The following is a 19,543-nucleotide window of genomic DNA, read 5'->3' on the forward strand; positions in this document are numbered from 1 at the left end:
AGGATAGGCTTCTCTGAAGAGAAAGGGGATCGCCTTTTCAGGGATCATATAAAAAGTGGAGTTGGTCGGACAGGTTGGGGTAGGGAATTCCAAAGGATGGGAGAGGTTCTTGAGAAGTCCTGTATATTTCTAAACGTAATACAAGTCACTTCTCCAGACTTTTTGTTGTTTTTTCCGGGCTCTATCACGTCTTGTTTCTTGTATGGCGAAAAACATCTGAAATTTCATGTATTTTCAGGTTATACGTTGATGTTGTATAAGCATGCACTGACTTTCTTTTACACAGAACCAGAAAACAGGCTACCAGTCTGCACCTCCGATCAGGAATTAACGTATGTTGGGGTTGAAACCCCCAAGGGATGCCTACAGCAACCAATGAGATTCTAGCTTTTTTTTTTTTGTCCATATTAGAAAATGCTAGGAATCATCTGATTGGTTGCTGGGGTAAACAGACAATGTTCCTGTCCTGCTGCCTTCATCCGTTGCCCACATGGTTTCGGCCCCCGTCCAGCCACCTCTGCTCTCAGTTTCCAGCTGCCGGTAGAGGTGTTCTATAATACTGGTAGTCAAATACATGACAAATGAATGCAGATCTTTGTACTTCTAATCATGTTGTTTTTTATTTTTTGCAGGAGCTGCTGCTGATCTACAGCCACCGCCATTTCCAACTTACCGTATTTACCTGTACTTTTAGAACACATTATTTATTTTTTTCATTACATCCAGGGATAGCAACTTTGCAGATATAACATTTTACCTCTACCCGTTTCTTTGGCATCTGTTATCACAGCACTAGAGCACTGTAGGCATCACTTTGTTTACATTAGGCCTGTCTGCATCTACACTGTAAGTGTGTTTCCTCAATACGGATAAGAAATTGTTCCTTCCGAGGTCAGGTGGCCATAGGTCCCCTCTCAGCAGTACTACTCTATTTTGGGGATGATGTTTTCCCCCCTGTCTGGTTTCCTTTCATCATGTACTAACTCTTAATATTAATGGAATGTGGAGAAAATGTCTTCATTGCTGTGCTCAGTCCTTGTCTGCAGCTACAGAGCGGATGCAGACAGGCATAATGTAAACAAAGTAATACGGTATTTTCAGCTCCCTGGTTCTGTGATGACCAATGTTGAAGCACAAGGAAGGTGAAGGTAAAGGTAAGAGATTTTATATAAATATATATATATATATATATATATATATATATATATATATATATATATATATATAAAGCCGTTTGCTATTTGCTATCTCTTTATGTATTACAATCATAGGCTCAGTTCACAAAGTGACTGGCCTCAGGTTATAGACGATGGCTGAAAAGAAAGATCCTTATCCCTTGCCCAAGTGTTGTGACTTGAGCCTTATGTGTTTTAATAGTCCAGTTATCCCATAGCAAAAGAGATGATGGGCGTTGTAGTTCAGCAGCAGTTTTACTGTCATAAATTATGATTCATTATAATTTATTAAAAAGAAATTCTGTATGAGCAAGAGTGCACATTTCATGTATTTGAAGGTTTTTGACAAAATAGGATGGAAAAAATATGATTTTCCTCTCAGCAATTTTGCTATAACATTTCAGTTAAAGAAAAGTTTAGCTCTCCAGTGCTAACCCTAACCCTACATTTTTAACCTTAACCCTACAACCCTTAACCTTTCTAACTCTAACCCTAACCCACTAACTCTAACCCTAACTATATCCCTAACCCTCCAAGTCTATCCCTTCTAACTCTAACCCTTTAAATTTAACCCTTATAACTCTGACCATCTAACCCTCAACACTCTTATCTCTAACCCTAGCTTTCCAACTCTAACCCCCAACCCACCTAACCTTAGCCCTTCTAACTCTAACCATTCAAACCCTAACCTTCTAACCACCAACTCTTTTAACTTTTTAACTTCAACCCTTTAACTCGAATCCTCTAACCCCTAATGGTCTTACTCTAAATATAGCCCTTCTAACTCAAACCCACCAACTCTAACCCTAACTATATCCCTAACCCTCCAAGTCTAGCCCTTCTAACTCTAACCCTTTAAATCTTACCCTTGTAACTCTGACCATCTAACCCTCAACACTCTTATCTCTAACCCTAGCTCTCCAACTCTAACCCTCTAACTATAACCCCCAACCCACCTAACCCTTGCCCTTTTAACTCTAACCAATCAAACCCTAACCTTCTAACCACCAACCCGTCTAACGCTAACCCTTTAATGCTAACCCTCTAACCCCTTTATGGTCTTACTCTAACCCTAACCCTTCTAACCCCAACCCACTAACTGTAACCCTAACCCTTCTAACCCCAACCCACTAACTCTAACCCTAACCCTTCTAACCCCAGCCCACTAACTCTAACCCTTCTAACCCTGACCCACTAACTCTAACCCTTTTATCTTTAACCCTAGCCCTCCAACTCTAACCCTTCTATCCCTAACCATCTAACCCCCAACCCTCTTAACACTAGCCCTTCTAACTCTAACTATTCAAACCCTAACCTTTTAACCCCCAACCCTTTAAATTCTAACCCTTTAACTCTAACCCCTAATGCTCTTACTGTAACCCTAACCTTTCTAAATCTAATCCTAACCCTCTAACCCCCAACCCTTCTAACCCCAAGTCTAACACTAACCCCTTAACCATAAAAGTAATCTTCTGTAATGGACTTCAGATAACATAAAAAAAAAAAAACTTACAAAGGGTTTTTAACATTGTTTGGCTCTATATATACTTAAAACATGTTAGATCCATTGTAAGACGTGTTTTTTTTTTTTCACATTATTGCATTATACGGTACTATGTGAATTATATTGCAGTGTAATTCTAAATATAAGGCACTTCAACACAATGCACCAGCACTACAGAGCATCGCAAGGCACATGCCGTGTGTAGTGGTGTGTAGCCCAGATTGGTGCTGGCATTTTGTTTTGTTTTTTTGTGTGCATTAAGGTCTGCTGCCAGTCAATTCAAAAATAAATCTTTCTTTACACATCAGGCCTCAATGCATGAAAACACATTATTTCATTCACAGGTGTGAAGGGCCCCTCAAAGCTGGACTACAGGCAAATTGCTAAATGCACAGTTAATGTTAGATGTTGAAATATAATAACTTAATGACTCTTTTGATTCACTCGCCCCGGCCACAATGCACAGCCAGGATGGTGACATCATCCTCGCAATTTATACACTGTCTCAGTCCTTCCTGTAACTCCTGCCTAAATGGCTCTAGCTCCCAGTGCCTGAAACATGCAAGACTGCTAATACTGTGCAGTGCAATAGGGTCCACCTGAGGCAGGAGAGGATTCCCCTTTTGGCTGCTGTGGTGGAAGGGGTGCAGCTGGGGTAGAAGCCTCTCCTGTCTCTTCATCACCCCAACAATCTCCTGCCCTCCGACCTGCAGATTATTCTACTTTTCCTTTTTTAAATTGATTAAGCAGTTGGTATTATCACCCTGGTGTGATATTTTGGACATTTATAAGCCTAAACCATTAAAAAGAAGACAGAATTGAAAATGAAATACTGATAGTTATGATTATGTATTTATAGCAAAATTGCTGAAAAAATGTTTTTTTGCCATCTTATTTTGGTATTGAGATAATGTATTTACTGTAAAACAATATAAAATATTATATGGGTAATGTGGGTATTTTTTAACAGCAGCTCTCCCGCTGTAAGATTAAAGGCCATCCCCACCCAAACCTGACATTTTAGTTTTGCATTGTTTCCAGCCTCTATATATATATATATATATATTTATGCATATTTCTATCTATCTATCTATCTATCTATCTATCTATCTATCTATCTATCTATCTATCTATCTATCTATATATATATATATATATATATATATATAGTATCTGACAAAAGTGAGTACACCCCTCACATTATTATATCTTTTCATGTGACAACACTGGAGAATTGACACTATGCTACAATTTAAAGTAGTGATTGTACAGCTTGTATAATAGTGTAAATTGTCTGTCCCCTCAAAATAACTCCACACACAGCCATTAATGTCTAAACCGCTGGCAACGAAAGTGAGTACACCCCTAAGTGAAAATGTCCAAATTGGGCCCAAAGTGTCAATATTTTGTGTGACCACCATTATTTTCCAGCACTGCCTTAACCCTTTTGGGTATGGAGTTCACCAGAGCTTCACAGGTTGCCACTGGAGTCCTCTTCCCCTCCTCCATGACGACATCACGGAGCTGGTGGATGTTAGAGACCTTGCGCTCCTCCACCTTCCCTTTGAGGATGCCCCACAGATGCTCAATAGGGTTTAGGTCTGGAGACATGCTTGGCCAGTCCATCACCTTTATCCTCAGCTTCTTTAGCAAGGCAGTGGTTGTCTTGGAGGTGTGTTTGGGGTCGTTATCATGTTGGAATACTACCCTGCGGCCCAGTCTCTGAAGGGAGGGGATCATGCTCTGCTTCAGTATGTCACAGTACATGTTGGCATTCATAGTTCCCTTATTGGAATGTAGCTCCCAGTGTGAGCAGCACTCATGCAGCCCCACACTATGACACTCCCACCACCATGCTTGACTGTAGGCAAGACACACTTGTCTTTGTACTCCAAATCTGGTTGCCCCCACACACACACTTGACACCATCTAAACCGAAAAAGTTTATCTTGGTCTCATCAGACCATAGGACATGGTTCCAGTAATCCCTGTCTGTAGTCTGCTTGTCTTCAGCAAACTATTTGCAGGCTTTCTTGTGCATCATCTTTAGAAGAGGCTTCCTTCTAGGATGACAGCCATGCAGACCAATTTGATGCAGTGTGCGGCGTATGGTCTGAGCACTGACAGGCTGACCCCCCACCCCTTCAACCTCTGCAGCAATGCTTGCAGCACTCATACGTCTATTTCGCAAAGACACCCTCTGGATATGATGCTGAACGCGTGCACTCAACTTTTTTGGTCGACCATGGGGAGGCCTGTTATGAGTGGAACCTGTCCTGTTATACTTCTGTGTGGTCTTGGTCACTGTGCTGCAGCTCGGTTTCAGGGTCTTGCCAATCTTCTTATAGCCTAGGCTATCTTTATGTAAAGCAACATTTCATTTTTTCTGATACTCAGAGAGTTCTTTGTCATGAGGTGCCATGTTGAACTTCCAAAACAGATTACAGCACACACATACAAAAATGACGTTTATCCTGCAAGGCTAGTTAAAAAAAACCCTAAACATATTCAAAAAATATGTGGGTTTGGTCACACTATATGGTCATATAGTGCTAAGCCCACTTACTGCGACAAAGTACCTCGAATTAGTGGGTCCTACCCTAGTAATAGAATGAAAGAACCTGCGTCTCAACCATGGGAGATAAACTCCTCTATGTGGGAGAACTGAGGGGATTCCTCCTATGCACTGGTGGCCACTAATAAGAGGTAATGTTGTTTTTGTACGTTGAACTTCCAGTGACCAGTATGAGAGAGTGAGAGCGATAACATCAAATTTAACACACCTGCTCCCCATTCACACCTGAGACCTTGTAACACTGAGTCGCATGACACCGGGGAAGGAAAATGGCTAATTGGGCCCAATCTGGACATTTTCACTTAGGGGTGTACTCACTTTTGGTGCTAGTAATTTAGACATTAATGGCTGTGTGTTGAGTTATTTTGAGGGGACAGCAAATTTACACTGTTATACAAGCTGTACACTCACTACTTTACATTGTAGCAAATTGTCATTTCTTCAGTGTTGTCACATGAAATGATAGAATAATGTGAGGGGTGTACTCACTTTTGTGAGATACTGTATATATATCTATAAATACCTATATATATATATATATATATATATATATATATATATATATATATATATATATATATATATATATATATAGAATATATGTATTTATTTTTTTAACCTATACACATACATACATTTTTTTAAGCCTATACACATAGATACACGCACAGTTGTTCTTCTTTCATCTATGGAATTCTTAGTGAGCTAGTGAAACTGAAATGTGATCACATTGCCACCTTGTGGAAGAAATACAAAATAGACTCTTGGCCTCAAAGGGCTATACTAATTTAGCATTGAGGCTGCCACTTTTGACCTTCCCTCCTGAAAATACTTCTTGTCTTGCTGTCATGCTCATCCAATGGCTTCAGTGCTTTTACAGCCACTAAACCAGAAAAAAATTGGCAAATTGCATCTGATGTCATTATGATTTTTCTAACATACTTATTTGTTCAGAGATAGTATCTAAGAATGCATTAAAGCCACTGGAATACCATGACTGCCAGGCATTTAGCATTGTGGCTGGATCTCAAGGTAAAGTATCTTAATCTTCTTGTAGCAAAACCACCTTTATTGACCTTCTTTTGGTTGCTAAAGGAACATCAATACAGGCAGATATATAAATATATAAATATATATATATAAATATATATATATATAGATCAAGAATTCATATTATAAAGTCAAGGCAAAATCAGAAATCCTAATCATATTTGCAAAAAAAAAATCTGAAATCCTGATCTGCATATACAGTAATGCCCTGTACACACGGTCGGACTTTCTGATGGAGGAAAACGTGCGATCGGATTGTGCTGTCAGAAATTCCGATTGTGTGTAGGCTCCATCAGACTTTTTCCATCGGAATTTCCGACACACAAAGTTTGAGATCTGGATATAAAATTTTCCGACAACAAAATCCGATCATTTAAATTCCAATCGTATGTAGACAATTCCGATGCACAAAGTGCCACGCATGCTCAGAATAAATTACGAGACGAAAGCTATTGGCTACTGGCCTCTTTATAGTCCAGTCGTACGTGTTGTACGTCACCTCGTTCTTAACGATCGGATTTTCCGACCACTTTGTGCGACCGTGTGTATGCAGGACAAATTTGGGCCAAAATCCGACGGATTTTGTTGTCGGAATGTCCGATCGTGTGTACAAGGCTTTAGACATATGGAAGCCACTGAATTAGCAGGACAACCAGGCAACATGTATTTTCAGAATGGGAGGTTAGTAATGGCAGACAGGTCCAATACTGCACAGGTTTCCTTTGAATGAAAACCAATATTGGTCTCTGTGACCCCTTGCGTGAGGAAGGTGGCAGTGCTGTACAGGCCATATGTATGCAAAAAATTGCCGACTAAGGAAAAGCCTGTTTCCTGCTGACGCTGGGGTGATGACATCACTGGCAGAATAACTCAACACATTCAACTTCACAGCCCTAGAACCCAAAATCTGTCTTGTCTGGATGAATGTTAAAGGCATTTTCTAGGTACAACCTCCAGTGCAGAGATGGCCCGGAGTACGCAGCTCACTAGGTTTCATAGTTTCATAGTTAGTAAGGTTGAATAAAGACAGCAGTCCATCCAGTTCAACCTGAGTGAGTATCTACAATTGTCCCTATCCCTGTACATTGCACACTTACATCGGTCCCTACCCTCAAGGAGCCCACAATCCAAGGTCCCCATTCATATACTAGGGCTAATTTTTTGGACAGAAGCCAATTAACCTACCAGCATGTCTTTGGATGCTTAGGTATGCTTGTAAAAATAGATCATGCAAACCCGCTTTAAGAAATACCCACAGTTCTTCTATATAATGCCATTTCTGTACACTGGTGAATTGGAAGAAGGTTGACATCACTTTAGGCAAATATTAGCAGTCACTGCCCTAGTCGCTGATTGGTTACTAGAGAGATTATTGTCTTTTTCTTTTCACCAGTTTTCAAAAATGTTCTTCTGCAGGCTTATTTCATGAAAAAAAAAAGAGTGATATGCAAAGTGCGGTCATCTGTTGCAACCAATCAAAATGTTTCCTCCATTATGCTGACTTCCATAAACTAAAGCCTGATTGGTTGCCGTGGCTTATTTTGTATATTGCTGTTGCTCTTTGCACTGCCTTTTTAAAGGGTTACTCCACCTGATACTGATATTGAATTAATTGCTGGGTACCAAAGCTCAATCTGTCTCAGAGCAAGCTACCTATTAAAGAAGCCATTGATGGAAGGATGCCATTGACTGTGAGTCTGCAAACTAGTTCTGGAGCAGCAACTTCGCTGACCTGCAACTCTCAAAAAGCTTCAGAGATAGGTTTTTTGCCTAGTGACAGGTTCTCTTTAGTCATCCACTGGCTTTTTATATTCTATAGAATATCCATCTCAGATTGGTTGGGTAATGGTTAGAAAGTAGGCAGAGTTGGGAACTCGCCGACTATAAGGTATAGGACGACAGTGGATGAGCCCAGTTATAAAATATCAGTTTTGGGAGGACTGAGCTGGTAAATAAGCTTGCGCGTCATTAAAGAGATTCCACCTGTTGTGGAGTCTGAAATGATTTTGGAGTGTCTGTAATCCTCAGCCGTTTTTTTTTTTAAGGTGTTTCGATGACGAGAAACACATTTGGAAGCAATGTATTATCTCCTCGCCGTGCCCTCCATATTGTTTAATCATTGCATTTCTTCCAAAGTTGGTTGTCCAGTTTTTTCTCCACTTTCCTGGCATGAGAGTGACCTATGGACTTACTAACCAAAGAGCTTTCTTTTTTGGTTTTAGTTATTTGTGTTGTTGTTGAGGTTTATTGCCAACACTTAGCCCTGACTTTTTGACCTATGTATGTTTTAGGAGTAGAACGGCATTCGAGAGGACAAAAACCGATGTGTTTCGGGTTAAAACCAATAATGTTGGGCCCCTCAAGAAGATAAGGTAGGAATCCGCTCTTATAGTACCTGTGTCAAACCGCAGTGGACTTAGCCAATATTTTAGCGAATTACCGTACATACTATTAACAGTCCCTCCAAAATAACCCTCCTACCTGGTTATAGGTGGTGGAATCATTGGTGGAGCCACCCGATGAAGCAGGATGATGATATCATCCGTGTTATTGGGCTGTCATTATATATTGGTCTGACTTAAATTAAGTGAGTTCTAATGCCTAGTGCAAGCTAAATTTTCATCAATGTGTTCTTTGTATTGTTAAAATATTTTTTGGCCAATGCTGACCATTGTAGGTGTCCTTATACTGGCTTTCCATTGGACTGTTTTCACTCATAGATCAAAAACAAACTGTAATGTATCCCTATGTTCTGTTTACCTAGGGGTTCATTCAGGTTTGCCGGAATGAATGCAAGAAGATTGCATCCATGTCCACTTTTGTGGACCTGACTGGCTATAAAGTGGTATTTATACCCCTTGAAATTTTCCACATTTTGTCATGTTACAACCAAAACTGTTAATGTATTTTATTGGGATTTTATGTGATGGACCAACAAGTGGCACATAATTGTGAAGTGGAAGGAAAATGATAAATGTTTTCCAAAAAAATGATAAATGTTTTTACAAAAAATATGTGAAAAGCGTGGCGTGCATTTGTATTAAGCCTGTACTTTGTAGAACCACCTTTCGCTGCAATTACAGCTGCAATTTTTTTGGGGATGTCTCGACAAGCTTTGCACATCTAGAGAGTGATATTTTTGCCCATTCATCTTTGCAAAATTGCTCAAACTCTGTCAGATTGGATGGAGAGTGTTTGTGAACAGCAATTGTCGAGTCTTGCCACAGATTCTCAATTGGATTTAGGTCTGGATTTTGACTGGGTCATTCTAAGCCCTTGTACACATGGTCGGACATTTCGACAACCAAATCCGTCGGATTTTGTCCGTCGGATTTTGTCCATCGGATCTTGTCCGAAACTGTTGCATACACACGGTTGGACAAAGTTGTTGAAAAATCCGATCTTTCAGAACGTGATGATGTAATTTTGTTACGATGGGACTACGTTCAGGCTAGTAGCCAATAGCTTTGATGTAGGAATTTGATCTGAGCATGCGTGGCACTTTGTCCGATCGGAATTCTCTACACATGATCGGAGTATGTCCTATCGGACCAGTTTGTCGGAAAATATTTCCAGCAAGTTTGAAAATTTGGTCCGACGGATATTCCGATGGAAACAGTCCGATGCAGACCACACACAGTCGGATTATCCGACAACACGGTCCGATAAGACGCATTCCGATGGATTCTCCGACTGTGTGTACAAGGGCTTACACATGAATATGCTTTAATCTAAACTATTCCATTGTAACTCTGGCTGTATGTTTAGGGTCTTTGTCCTGCTGGAAGGTGAACCTCCGCCCCAGTCTCAAGTCTTTTGCAGACTCTAACAGGTTTTCTTCTAAGATTTCCCTGTATTTGGCTCCATCCATCTTCCCATCAACTCTGACCAGCTTCCCTGTCCCTGCTGAAGAAAAGCATCCCCACAACGTGATGCTGCCGCCACCATGTTTCACAGTGAGGATGGTATGTTCAGGGTGATTTGCAGTGTTGGTTTTTTGCCACACATAGCGTTTTGCTTTTAGGCCAAAAAGTTCAATTTGGTCTCGTCTGACATGTTTGCTGTGTCCTCCACATGGCTAGATTTGTTGAATGCACAACTAATAGTTGTCTTGTAGACAGATTCTCCCACCTGAGCTGTGGATCTCTGCAGCTCCTCCAGAGTTACCATGGGCCTCTTGGCTGCTTCTCTGATTAATGCTCTCCTTGCCCGGCCTGCCAGTTTAGGTGGACGGCCATGTCTTGGTAGGTTTGCAGTTGTGCCATACTCTTTCCATTTTCGGATGATGGATTGAACAGAGCTCCGTGAGATGTTAAAAGTTTGGGATATTTTTTTATAACCTAACCCTGCTTTAAACTTCTCCACAACTTTATCCCTGACCTGTCTGGTGTGTTCCTTGGCCTTCATGATGCTGTTCACTAAGGTTCTCTAAAAAACCTCTGAGGGCTTCACAAAACAGCTGTATTTATACTGTGTTTAAATTACACACAGGTGGACTCTATTTACTAATTAGGTGACTTCTGAAGGCAATTGATTCCACTAGATTTTAATTAGGGGTATCAGAGTAAAGGGGGCTGAATACAAATGCACGCCACACTTTTCAGATATTTATTTGTAAAAAAAAAAATTGAAAACCATTTATCATTTTCCTTTCACTTCACAATTATGTGCCACTTTGTGTTGGTCTATCACATAAAATGCCAATAAAAGATATTTACATTTTTGGTTGTAACATGACAAAATGTGAAAAATGTCAAGGGGTATAAATACTTTTTCAAGGCACTGTAGACAGACACACATCTGCTTATATCTGGCTGTCCATAGGGATTTCATGGGTTACGTATTCAAAAACAGAACAGACATTGATGTGATGTATGTTCTAGTGCTGATCTGACTCAGCAGGGGATCAGTCTAGGGTCTGCAATTGAGACAGAATTGGGGGCACCCATGTAAAAGAAGCCTTAAAGTAGTAGACCTTCACCCCAAACCCAGCCTCCAATACCCTCCCTTAACCACAATTAGTAAAAAAAACTTTTTTTGTGCCGCAGGGCAGAACAACCAAGAATGACATTGCGCTTGATTCCACACATGCACAGATGCAAGGGGGTTTTCACGTGCATGCGTGAAAATGGTGCAACTAAGGATGTCCTAGCTCTCTGTTTGTATACATGTGCATGGGGAAACTTGGTGCATGCACAGATGTGCATCAGGCCTCTGTCAGATCCTGAAGGCTGGGGCGAGTCCTGTGGCACATCTGCATATGCATCAAGGATGGAGATTCTAATGAGGGGAAGGCAGAGCCAGGGCCTAAGTAAAAATTTAATTGTGTTTGATTCCACACATGCACAGCTGTGCAGGGTTTTCCCTTGCAGATGAGCAAAGAAGGCATACCCAAGGAAGTCCCAGGTCCCTGGATGCGCATGCGTGGGGACAATCGGTGCATGTGCAGATGTGCCTCAGAGCCCTGCCAGGCTCCAAAGGATAGACAGAGCCCTCAGGCACATCTGCTAATGCTCCAAGCCCTCATGGATTTCCACGAAGGTTGACGGGGTGAGGCCAGCATTAAGGTTACCCAAGTTAAGAGGGACAGCATCAGCTAAAACAATGATATAATGTATATAAAAATAACTCGCAAATACAAATCAGTGTAACTGAACTCAAAAGGTGAAGATTTGTTATGTTGAACATTTTGAGATGTTCATTGTGCCTGGAAAATCTACCCTTTATCCAGAGTCCTGAAAATTAGCAGTGCACTTATTGGTGTGTAATGCCGTGTACACACGACCGGACTTTTTGAGGGACTAGGTCCGACAGACTTTCGACGGAGTTCTGACAGAGTTCTGACGGACTTTCCGAATGAACGGACTTGGCCACACACAATCACACCAAAGTCCGACGGATTCGAACGTGATGACGTACGACCGGACTAGAATAAGGAAGTTCATAGCCAGTAGCCAATAGCTGCCCTCGCGTCGGTTTTTGTCCATCGGACTAGCACACACACGAGCGGATTTCTCGGTAGGAACTGGGTCCGGCTGAGTTCCGGCGGAAAAATTTGAAACATGTTCCATTTCTAAAGTCTGTCAGACTTTTGCAAATCAAAAGTCCGCTGCAGCCCACACACGATTGAATGGTCTGCCTGAATCGTTCCGTCGGACCTTTGATGTTGAAAAGTCCGGTCGTGTGTACGCGGCATTAGAGTGCCTAGGCACTCCTATGTCTACGTGAGGCTGTCTATATGTGTGTAAGGGCTGGTAGATATGGAAGTGCATTTTATCACAAGTCAGTGTGAATTCAGTATACTGCAGTGTAAGATCTGAGGCACTACTGCCTCTGATTGTTAAGTCCCAGGAGAATTGGAGTGGGGTTTGGTAAAGTTACTATTGCGATGATAGTCTCACTTTAGGTGGGAGAGTTTTTAAAGAAATATATACTGCAGACCTAAAAAAAAGTGACAGTTGTGAGGAAGATAGGAAAGAGGAATTTGTTATTTGTTTTCTTTCTAGGATTGAGCATGATAACACAGGCCTGAATGCTGGCTGGTACCTGGATCGTGCGATAGTTACAGACATGAACAGACCTCATCTGAGATTCTACTTCCCCTGTAATAACTGGCTGAGTAAGGAGGATGGAGATGGCCTGTATGTCAGAGACCTTCTGGGGAGCCTCAATCCTATGGACGTGCCTAAGGGTAAGTCACATGACCTTCTAGCTCTCTTGTGTCTAGACTACCAATGGTGTTCCAGATATAGGGGTACTACAATTTCTTGAAAGCTATATCTGAAACCCTTATGGACCAGACCTTTCGTGTTTAGACTACCAACAGAGTTCCAGATATTGAGGAACTACAATTTCTTGAAAAAATATATCTGTGGCTCTTTGAACCCGATTTTTCACATTTAGACTACCAATGGCATTCCAGATATTGAGGAACTTTCTTTCAAACTACATCTGAAGCCCTTACGGATGAGATCTTTCATGTTTAGACTACCAACTACGTTCCAGATATTTGGGGAACTACAATTTCTTGAAAACTACATCTGAAGCCCTTATGGACCAGATCTTTTGTGTATAGACTACCAATGGCGTTCCAAATATTGGGGAACTATAATTTCCTGAAAACTATATCTGTAGCCCTTTGAACTAGATCGTTTGTGTTTAGACTATGAACTATGTTCCAGATATTAGGGAACTACAATTTCTTGAAAAATATATCTGTAGCTCTTTGAACCAGATCTTTCATATATAGACTACCAACGGCATTCCAGATATCAAGGAACTACAATTTCTTGCAAACTATATTTGAAGCCCTTATGGACCAGATCTTTTGTTTATAGACTACCAACGGCGTTCCAGACATTGCGGAACTACAATTTCTTGAAAATTATATCTGTAGCCCTTTGAACCAGATCTTTCGTGTTTAGACTACCAACGGCATTCCGGATATAGGGGAACTACAATTTCTTTAAAACTATATCTAAAGCCCTTATGGACCAGATCTTTTGTATATAGACTACCAATGGCGTTCCAAATGATGGGGAACTATAATATCCTGAAAACTATATCCATAGCCCTTTGAACCAGATCTTTTATGTTTAGACTACCAACTGCGTTCTAGATATTGGGGAACTACAATTTATCGAAAAATATATCTGTAGCTCTTTGAACCAGATCTTTTGTATTTGGACTACCAACGGCATTCCAGATATTGAGGAACTACAATTTATTGAAAACTATATCTGAAGCCCTTATGGATGAGATTTTTCATGTCTATACAACCAACCACGTTCAAGATATTGGGGAAGTACAATTTCCTGAAAACTATATCTGTAGCCCTTATGAACCAGATATTTTGTGTTTTGACTACCAACAATGTTACAGATATTGGGGAACTACAATTTCTTGAAAACTATATCTGGAGCCCCTACGGACCAGAACAACTTTTACATGTTCACTTTGAATCTGTTTTGTTCATTGATAACTGTGCCATTGCTTTAGGATGAACTTCACTTGTGTTCTTAAAAATGAAATAGTGTAGCTGCTGGCTTTTTAAAAAAAAGGTACTTACCAGCCCATGGAGTCTAGCGCTGTCTTCTCTGGAGCTGATTCTTTGCTGGGGCTTGGGATTCCTTGCGCCGTTATCTTAGATGTGACGGATAGCTCACAGCCTGCTCCCCACTGAGCATGCACAAGATCATGAGAATGAACCTACAGCCTCCTGGGACTTTGATGTGGCCAGGAGGCTGCTGGCAGTGGAAGGGAGGGCCCAGCTGACATCATCTTGGCCTAGCCAAGGATTGAGGAAGCGGGAGCGAGTACCTGTCAAATAAAGGTACCCACTTCCTAAAAAAAAAGTTTGAAAATGAATCAAGCTGAATACACACTGGTTTGCGATTACATGCAGGGAAAATGATTGTACTTTTCTATCCATTTTAAGCATGTTTTAACATGCGTTGATCTGCATTTCAATGCACTTGTAAAATTGAGGGTGACGCACAAAAACACATAAAACAGTTGTTTTTATGTGTCCTGTTCACACTACAACACTGCGTTGACCTGTGTTGTGTTGCGTTAAAATGCAACATGTATGCATTTTAAGGCACCGCAGATAAATACAGCATTGTAGTGTGAATAGGACACATAAAAGAAAGTGTTTTTTATGCGTCTATGCGTTGACCTGGATTTTACAAGTGCACAAAAAACGCAGATCAGCACAAGTCAGCTTGCCTTAAAATGTGCATAAAATGGATGGAAACGTACATCCATTTCTCTGCATTTTATTGCAATTCAATGTGAATTCAGCCTTAGGGGCTGGGGGGGGGGGGAGGAAGTGGATCAACTGCACTTCAATTTTTGGGGTGAGGTCCACTTTAAGGGCCAGCAGTGTTGCCAACCCTCCGAAGTGAAATTTACTGTCAGGACGGCAAAAACCATGAAATTTACTGGCAGAGATGCATTTTTTTACTGACACTGCAAAAAAGTACCTACAATGCCTGTTTTCACAGTGCTAAACAGTGCACATATCAATATTTAAACTATTAACATGTTGCTAGTGCTATTCACAATGTTTTTAAGTTAAACAAAAGTCAAAAACCATATTTCTCCATTTACATGGAATGGGAGCGGGTCAGAGGCTGCGCGGAATGGTACAGGAGGGGGTCAGAGGCTGCGTGGATATGGTACAGGGGGTCAGAGGCTGTGTGGACATGGTACGGGGTCAGAGGCTGCGTGGACATGGTACAGGGGTCAGAGGCTGCGTGGACATGGTACAGGGGCCAGAGGCTGCGTGGACATGGTATGGGGGCCAGAGGCTGCGTGGACATGGTACGGGGGTCAGAGGCTGCATGGACATGGTACGGGGGTCAGAGGCTGCATGGACATGGTACGGGGGTCAGAGGCTGCGTGGACATGATATGGGGGTCAGAGACTGCGTGGACATGGTACGGGCACCAGAGGCTGTGTGGACATTGTACGGGGGTCAGAGGCTGCGTGGACATGGTACAGGGGTCAGAGGCTGCGTAGACATGGTACGGGGGTCAGAGGCTGCGTGGACATGGTACGGGGGTCAGAGGCTGCGTGGACATGGTACAGGGGTCAGAGGCTGCGTAGACATGGTACGGGGGTCAGAGGCTGCGTGGACATGGTACGGGGGTCAGAGGCTGCGTGGACATGGTACAGGGATCAGAGGCTGTGTGGACATGGTATGGGGGCCAGAGGCTGCGTGGACATGGTACGGGGGTCAGAGGCTGCATGGACATGGTACGGGGGTCAGAGGCTGCATGGACATGGTACGGGGGTCAGAGGCTGCGTGGACATGATATGGGGGTCAGAGACTGTGTGGACATGGTACGGGCACCAGAGGCTGTGTGGACATTGTACGGGGGTCAGAGGCTGCGTGGACATGGTACAGGGGTCAGAGGCTGCGTAGACATGGTGCGGGGGTCAGAGGCTGCGTGGACATGGTGCGGGGGTCAGAGGCTGCGTGGACATGGTACAGGGGTCAGAGGCTGCGTAGACATGGTACGGGGGTCAGAGGCTGCGTGGACATGGTACGGGGGTCAGAGGCTGCGTGGACATGGTACAGGGATCAGAGGCTGTGTGGACATAGTAAGGAGGTCAGAGGCTGCGTGGACATGGTACGAGGGTCAGAGGCTGTGTGGACATAGTAAGGAGGTCAGAGGTTGCGTGGACATGGTACGGGGGTCAGAGGCTGCGTGGACATGGTACAGGGGTCAGAGGCTGCGTAGACATGGTACGGGGGTCAGAGGCTGCGTAGACATGGTACGGGGGTCAGAGGCTGCGTGGACATGGTACGGGGGTCAGAGGCTGTGTGAACATAGTAAAGCCTCATACACACGATAGGACTTTGTACAAACTTTCCCTTGGATTTTTGTACAAAGGGCGTCGGCCCTGAACTTGTATTGCATACACACAGCGGGAATTTTTCAGCCAACTTTCACCAAATTATGTGGTTTTTCTGCTCTTTACCGCCACCTTTGGTCAACTTCTGTATTGTTGTCTGATCTTTTGCATTGGTTCTGAGCATGCCTGTTTGTACTTTTTACAAAAGTCCTATGGTTTTCTGTACACACGATCAGACTTTGCTCCATCGGACTTTTGTTGCCAGAAAGTTTGTCTGTTCGCACAGCCAACAAAAGTCCGATGAAAACCAAAAAAGTTTGTCCGATGGAGCGTACACACGGTCGGATGTTGCTCCAAAACCGCTAATTTGCATGTTTGTTGTCAAAAAGTCTGATCGTGTGTATGGGCCTTAAGGAGGTCAGAGGCTGCGTGGACATGGTACGAGGGTCAGAGGCTGTGTGGACATAGTAAGGAGGTCAGAGGTTGCGTGGACATGGTACGGGGGTCAGAGGCTGTATGGACATGGTAAGGAGGTCAGAGGCTGTGTGGACATGGTACGAGGGTCAGAGGCTGCATGTGTGGTGTTCTCCTATTTGAATGGCTAAGCTCTGCTCCAGCTGATCAGCACAATACAAATCAGTTTCTGACTGACCTGGAATGGAGTGGAGTGGATGGTCACTCAGCAGCGCTATGTTCAGCACTCCCTCCGTTCCAGGCAGAGGCACGGCACATTCGGCCACCCGGCTGAGCGTCTACGAGTTTTCCCGAGCTCGGCAGGCTTCGGAACGGTGCATGCACAGTTGCGCTGTCAGCCCGCAGCCATCTTTTTTACGGGCACAGCTGCCCATAACGGACATTTACGAGCGGCCCGAAAACAGGCTGAAATTTAAGGGCTGCCTGTAAATTAACGGGCGGTTGGCAACACTGAGGGCCCGTTCACATGTGGTGCGGGAAACCCATGTTATGTGTGCATTTCCTACACTGAATTCAAAATGTACCTCACTTGTGATCTTGATTGGGTATCAGTGTTAACTTGAAGACACTCCAAATGCAGTGCTTTTGCTTGCACCGGATCACATGGTACAGTAGTACCATGTGATCCATTTTTTTGTGCGTTTTAATAAAGTAGTACATGCCCTAAACTCTCAAAAACTTGTCAGAAGTGACTTGTGATTCACCACCAGCCTATCTCGCCCCTCTTCTACCTTCCCCACCACCTCTTCTGCTTCTTCTCTATTTTTTCTTTCCTAATTTTCTCTCTATAAATATGAAAATTACTTTTAATTGATTTCTCTATGATTGTACAGTATAGTGACATTCATCAAGGTTTATTGTGTGTTTTATTTTGAAGTCGGTCACAGGTCAGGAGCTGCAGGTGCAGCATAAGCAGAAGGCCTACATGACTGGGTTTGACTAGCTAGGCTATAGTAAGGTAGAGGGTTAAAATAATGTATGGGGAAAAAATGAATAGGTCTTACCTCATTGAAGGAGTATAGGATGGGGCAGGGTGTGGTCCTAAGGGTCCATTCACACAGGGGCAACTCAGATCCGACTTCAAGTCGCCCCAAGTCGCCTCAGGTCGCACAACATGTAGAAATCAATGTAAGTGAATGAGAGCCGTCTTAATGTACACTACTGAAGTCGCTCCGACTTCAGAAAAGGTTCCTGTACTACTTCAATCCGACTTGTAGGCGACTGGTGCCCATTGATTTCAATGGAGGTCGCCTCCAAGTCAGATCTCCGTCTACTCTCACAGAATTATCAGCTCTCAAAAGGGAACTCCACACCAAATTTCTTAAAAAAAATTGGCATGGGTTCCCCCTCCGAGAGCATACCAGGCCCTTAGGTCTGGTATGGATTTTAAGGGGAACCCCTACGCTGTAAAAATGGCGTGGGGGTCCCCCCAGATCCATACCAGACCCTTATCCGAGCACGCTACCTGGCTGGCCAGGAAAGGGGGTGGGGACGAGCCAGTGCCCCCCACCTCCTGAGCCGTTCCAGGCCGTGTGCCCTCAACATGGGGGGTGCCTTGGGGAAGGGGGGGCCGCGCGGCCCCCCCACCCCAAAGCACCTTGTCCCCATGTTGATGAGGACAAGGACCTCTTCCCGACAACCATGGCTGTTGGTTGTCAGGGTCTTCAGGCAGGGGGCTTATCGGAATCCGTGGGCCCCCTTTAATAAGGGGGCCCCCGGATCCCGGCCCCCCACCCTATGTGAATGAGTATGGGGTACAATGTACCCCTACCCATTCACCTGTGAAAAAAAATGTAAAAAGAAAAAACACAACACACAAGGGTTAAAATAGTTTATTGCACAGCTCCGGGGGTCTTCTTCTGTCTTCGGGGGTCTTCTCGCTGGACTCCTCCGCTATCTTCTGCTCTTTTGCTATCTCTTTCACTAGCGTAGGAGCCTGGCTTTCTTCTTCGCCGCCACCCTCTTCTTCCGACTTCGGGGGTCTTGTCCCCCTCTTCAGCGGACTGTGACATCATAATGGGCGGGGACATCATCCGGTGGAGTTTGCCAAACAATTGTCCCCTGTTGTAAGTTGCATCTAGGGGGCCATTGAAAGGCAAGGTGGTGCCAGATACAGCTAGTTGGTCAGTCAAGTGTGCCTTCAAAAATCCTAACACATAGAAAAGCAGTCAGTCTGATATGTTATGAATGAATGAAAGATTTGTATAGTGCTGCAAATGCGAACTGAATCGCCTCAAGGCGCTTGGTCTGTCCTGTGTTGTCCTGCTTCTTAGAAGAGGTGGGTCTTGAGTTTTTTTCTGAAGGCCCGATGGCTTTCTTCCATGCGGATGTTCGTGGGTAGAACGTTCCATAGCCGGGGTCCTTGGACTGCGAATCTTTGTTCTCCCTTTGATTTGTAGTGAG

The 19,543-nt window shown here is 43.4% G+C and overlaps 1 protein-coding gene across 2 annotated transcripts in view; it reads left to right on the plus strand.

Annotated features, from left to right (window-relative positions):
• The window catches only part of LOXHD1 (lipoxygenase homology PLAT domains 1), a 425,609-nt gene that overhangs the window by 151,143 nt on the left and 254,923 nt on the right, over nt 1-19,543 (plus strand). For both annotated transcript variants that reach the window (XM_077463060.1, XM_077463059.1), the window contains exons 9-10: nt 8,596-8,676; nt 12,811-12,995. In XM_077463060.1, coding sequence (XP_077319186.1) covers nt 8,596-8,676; nt 12,811-12,995 — 266 coding nt within the window. The remainder of the gene's footprint in view (nt 1-8,595; nt 8,677-12,810; nt 12,996-19,543) is intronic.

Source organism: Lithobates pipiens, unplaced genomic scaffold, assembly GCF_037356315.1.
Source record: "Lithobates pipiens isolate NorthernLeopardFrog02 unplaced genomic scaffold, aLitPip1_a1.2 Scaffold_3, whole genome shotgun sequence".
Taxonomy (NCBI): domain Eukaryota; kingdom Metazoa; phylum Chordata; class Amphibia; order Anura; family Ranidae; genus Lithobates; species Lithobates pipiens.